At 56.2% G+C, this 3727-nt stretch overlaps 1 protein-coding gene across 1 annotated transcript; it reads right to left on the reverse strand.

Annotated features, from left to right (window-relative positions):
• Positions 1 to 2465: 2465 nt before the first annotated feature.
• Positions 2466 to 3720, reverse strand: Bloc1s3 (biogenesis of lysosomal organelles complex 1 subunit 3). The gene is made up of 2 exons (XM_004644314.2): positions 2698 to 3720; positions 2466 to 2652 (listed from the first exon to the last, which is right to left on the reverse strand). The coding sequence occupies exon 1, from the start codon at positions 3314 to 3316 to the stop codon at positions 2714 to 2716; it is 603 nt and encodes a 200-aa protein (XP_004644371.1). The 5' UTR covers positions 3317 to 3720; the 3' UTR covers positions 2466 to 2652; positions 2698 to 2713.
• Positions 3721 to 3727: the final 7 nt, after the last annotated feature.

The raw sequence follows: 3727 nt of genomic DNA on the forward strand, positions 1-3727 counted from the left end.
TAACTGAATACAAATAAATGCAGAAGCAGGGCAAAAATGAGGGACTGGGATTTGCCATCCATAATTTCATCTTCAGTAAGCCTAGCGTAGTGGTTTTAGGATTGCCCCCCAATCTCAGACAAATTACCAACTTGTGGTAGGATAGAAGAGATAGATCCAGGGCTGGGATATAGCTCAGCGGCATAAGCTCTTGCCTGAGTTTGATCCCCCACACCACAAAAAAAAGAAAAAAAAAAAGTTAGAAGAGATAGGTCCAAAGGAAAAGAAGGGAGCCAGCAAGATAGCTCAGCGGACTGAGCACCTGCTTAGGCAGGCACAGGGACCACAGTTCCCTGGTACTGCATGCCGCGCTGGCCCAGCCCCCAGGCGCACTAGCACACGCCTGTAATCCCAGCACAAGGAGAGGCTGAAAACAGGAGGATCACTGGTCCAAGCTGCGTAGTGAGACCCTATACAAAAAATAAGTAAATAAAAGAAAAGTGGAAAATTGCCATTCTAAGTACTTTTAAATAAAATTTTAAAAATAGAAATGTACTTTTTTAGAAGTCAGGTGTGATGGCGCACACTTGCAATCCCAGCACTCAAGAGGCTACACGTTGAGTTTATGGCCAGCTTGCACTACACAGTGAGATCCTATCTCAAAAACACAAAAAGTAAGAAAGACAGAAACTTGCCTATAATCTCAATATTTGAGAGGCTGAGGCAGAAGGATCCCCAAATCCAAGGCACACCTGGCCTACATAGCAAGACCCTATCTCAACCCACCCACCCTCAACTATCCTTTTGAGAAAAGCTGTATCTGTGGGGCACAATTTACCCAAGGTTACAATGCCCTGTTCCCTTCTAGGAAACTGAAAAACAAAAATCCTATGAATCATCTTGGGAGAGGGACAGGATCTCACTATGTAGTGCAGATTGACCTTGAGCTTACAGCACTCTTCTAGCCTCAGCCTCCCAAGTGCTGCAATGACAAGTGTGCTCCATGAGGCCCACCCAAAATCCTAAGGGTCTTAAAGATGCAGTGAGCCAGGGCACGGCTTTCCCTCCCAGACCCCTGTCCTCAAGGGGGCAGCACCAACACGTGGGCAGCAGCACTCTAAATTCTAAACACATGCAAAGGGTTTGTATCTTAACAGAGCTCCTCAAATGAGGGGCCTGACAGCAGAAATACACATCCTACACCACCCACTCTGAGGAAAACCCAAGACCACATAAAAACCCCAACCCAGCCCATAACCCTCCTCTCCCCAGGGCCCCACTCTGTCCAGTGTTGCTTGTTACAACTTTGCCTAATTGGGGCCTGGGAGATGGCTCAGTAGAATAAGCGCTTTCCTGGTAAGTGCAAGGGTCTGAGTTCAATCCCTGGTTCTGCCAAAAAATAAATTCTGCCTAATAAACTTTTCTTTCTTTTATTTTATTTTATTTATTTATGTGTGTGTGTGGCCAGCTCAGCCCACCAGGGGGCGGGCTGGCTGGCATGTGGTGCTGGGGGATCCAACCGTGGTCCCTGGGTTTTGCTAAAGCTTGTTCTAAGTAGGTGCTTTAGACCACTGAGCCATCTCACCAGCCCCCTGCCTAATAAACTTTTCTGTGCCTCTCCCTGCACCTGTAATCCTTTTCTGTGACATAAGTCACAATCTATCCTGGAAGTGCAGTGAGGTCCCCATCTCCTTCTGGAAACCTCCTCAGCCCTATCCAGGGACAAACCACCCCTGCTCAAGCAGCTGACAAGAGAATGTGACCACAAGGGGGAGTGTTCTGAGTTTTAATGAGTCTGCTCTAAAGAACTCTCCTCCCTCCCCTCCATCCTGGAGGCTCAGATCTCTGCTTCTGCCCCTGAGGTGAATGTGACAAATGTCCCGGAGGCTGAGGGGCCATAGCTGGGACCAAAAGATGCAGGTAAGAAGGTGCAGAAAGAGGCTGCCACACAGCCCTGGAGCTGGATCCGAGTTCATCTCTAGATCCAGGTACATGGCAGCATGAACGCAGGTAGCTCTTTGGAAGCAGGGTCCTACTTTGCCAAAAGTGCCCAAGGTGGGGCAAAGCTGGGCCCAGGTACCTTGAAGAGATCAGGAGTGGCAGCACCTTGGCTAGAGTTCCTGGGTCTGGCAGAGATTCCACCTTGGGCCAAGAGGTCGGGAGGAAGGGAACCTCCTGGGGTCTGAGGAAGGAAACAGGGCGACCCAGAGCTCCTGAGCAGGAAAGCAGCAAAAGCAGGGTGGCAAAGAAACGAAACAAAGTCTATCCTCAGAGCAGCTGGACTCAGGAAAGACCACGAAGAAAGGGTGGGGCTAAACCCGAGGAGGAGGAGCCAGGAGATAGAAAGGGAACCAAAGGGACCAAAGCCACAGTGAGGAGCAGAAAAAGAACCCAGTGTTCCCGGAGGCGTGAGCAAGGCCATAAAGGAGGATGCCAGGGCCCATGCACCTGTGGGCCGAGATAAATTCAGAAAGGCAGGGGACAAATAAAGGTAAGACAGTGAACACTGGGTGGAAAGCTGGGCCAGATTTGCCACAAGCTGGGCCCAAGCTGGGAGGCGGATCAGAATCCAGTGCCAGTCCTACAAGCACTGTCTGCACAACAGAAGAAACTAGAGCGTCATCCACGTGGGCCAGGTTGGTCCCAGGTGTCATCAAAATGGGGAGGCATGGAGTGCCGGGAGACACGCAGACAGCCAGGTCCCCGGGAGTCTGATAAGGAAGGGCAGTCTCGGCTAGGCCCGAGGTCCCGGGTCTTGTTCCGGCTCAGTCCCCGGCACGTCGCGGATGTCCGGGAGCAAGCGACAGCCAGCCACGATGTCCAGGCGCTCCGCCAGCGCACAGAGGTCCCCTCGCGCCAGGCGCACGCTGTGGGCCGCGGCCAAGCCCGCCGCCTGGGCGGCTGCCAGCCTCCCGGCCAGGGCGGCCACGTCGCGTCCCGCACGGCGGTACACGCCGCTCACGGCCGCCGCCACGTCGTGGTCCAGCCGCGCCTGACTCTCGGCCAGTCGGAGTTGCAGCAGGGAGCGCACGGGCGCAGGCGCCGGGGCCTCCTCCGCGGCCCAGGCCTCCCCGGGCAACTCCCGCTGCACCACGAGCGGAGGCAGGTCCGAGGGCGCGGCCGTGGGCTCGGGCTCCGCGTCCGAGTCGGTCTCCGCAGCCTCCCCCGCGATGCGCTGCCCGGTGGCCCGGCCGCGCGTCGGGCCCGAAGGGCCCAGGTACAGCTCCTCCTCCGAGGAAGAGGACGCAGAGGGCTCCGAGTCCGTCTCGGCCGCCTCCCCCGTCACCATCGTCCCTGACCTTCGCGGCAGCCTCCGCCGACGACCCTGGGACGCCATGGCGCGGGGCTGGGAGACGAAAGCGGCAAACGGGCGGGTGAGAGGCAGGAAGGAGTCCGGGAGAACCGGCGTCGCTCCACCGGCTCGCTGAGCGATTCAGGGCCCACTGTCCGAGCCTCAGTTTCCTCTTCTGTAAACTGGCTGGCGACAGAAACTACTGGGCCCCAGCCTCTTCCATGTGCAGATGGGGAAACTGAGGACCACCTCGGTAGAGGCAGGGGGCCAGTTCCCTGAGTTCAAGCTGCGTTCCTTTCCAATCCGCTTCCAACAGGGGCCGCACCCTCCAGGCAACGTCCTCGGCCCCGGCTCACCCGCAATCACTCAGGCTAGTGAGATGCTCGGGGACCAGGGCCAGCCACAGACCAACGCCGTGCAGGGGACTCCAGGGAGGGTGCGTTAAAGGGGGCGGGG

Source organism: Octodon degus, unplaced genomic scaffold (genome assembly GCF_000260255.1).
Source record: "Octodon degus isolate 3935 unplaced genomic scaffold, OctDeg1.0 scaffold00197, whole genome shotgun sequence".
In the NCBI taxonomy this organism is placed as follows: Eukaryota; Metazoa; Chordata; class Mammalia; order Rodentia; family Octodontidae; genus Octodon; species Octodon degus.

Excerpts from the sequence above, each read along its gene's own strand:
- Bloc1s3 (XM_004644314.2), bottom strand. The coding sequence starts at position 3,316 with ATGGCGTCCCAGGGTCGTCGGCGGAGGCTGCCGCGAAGGTCAGGGACG.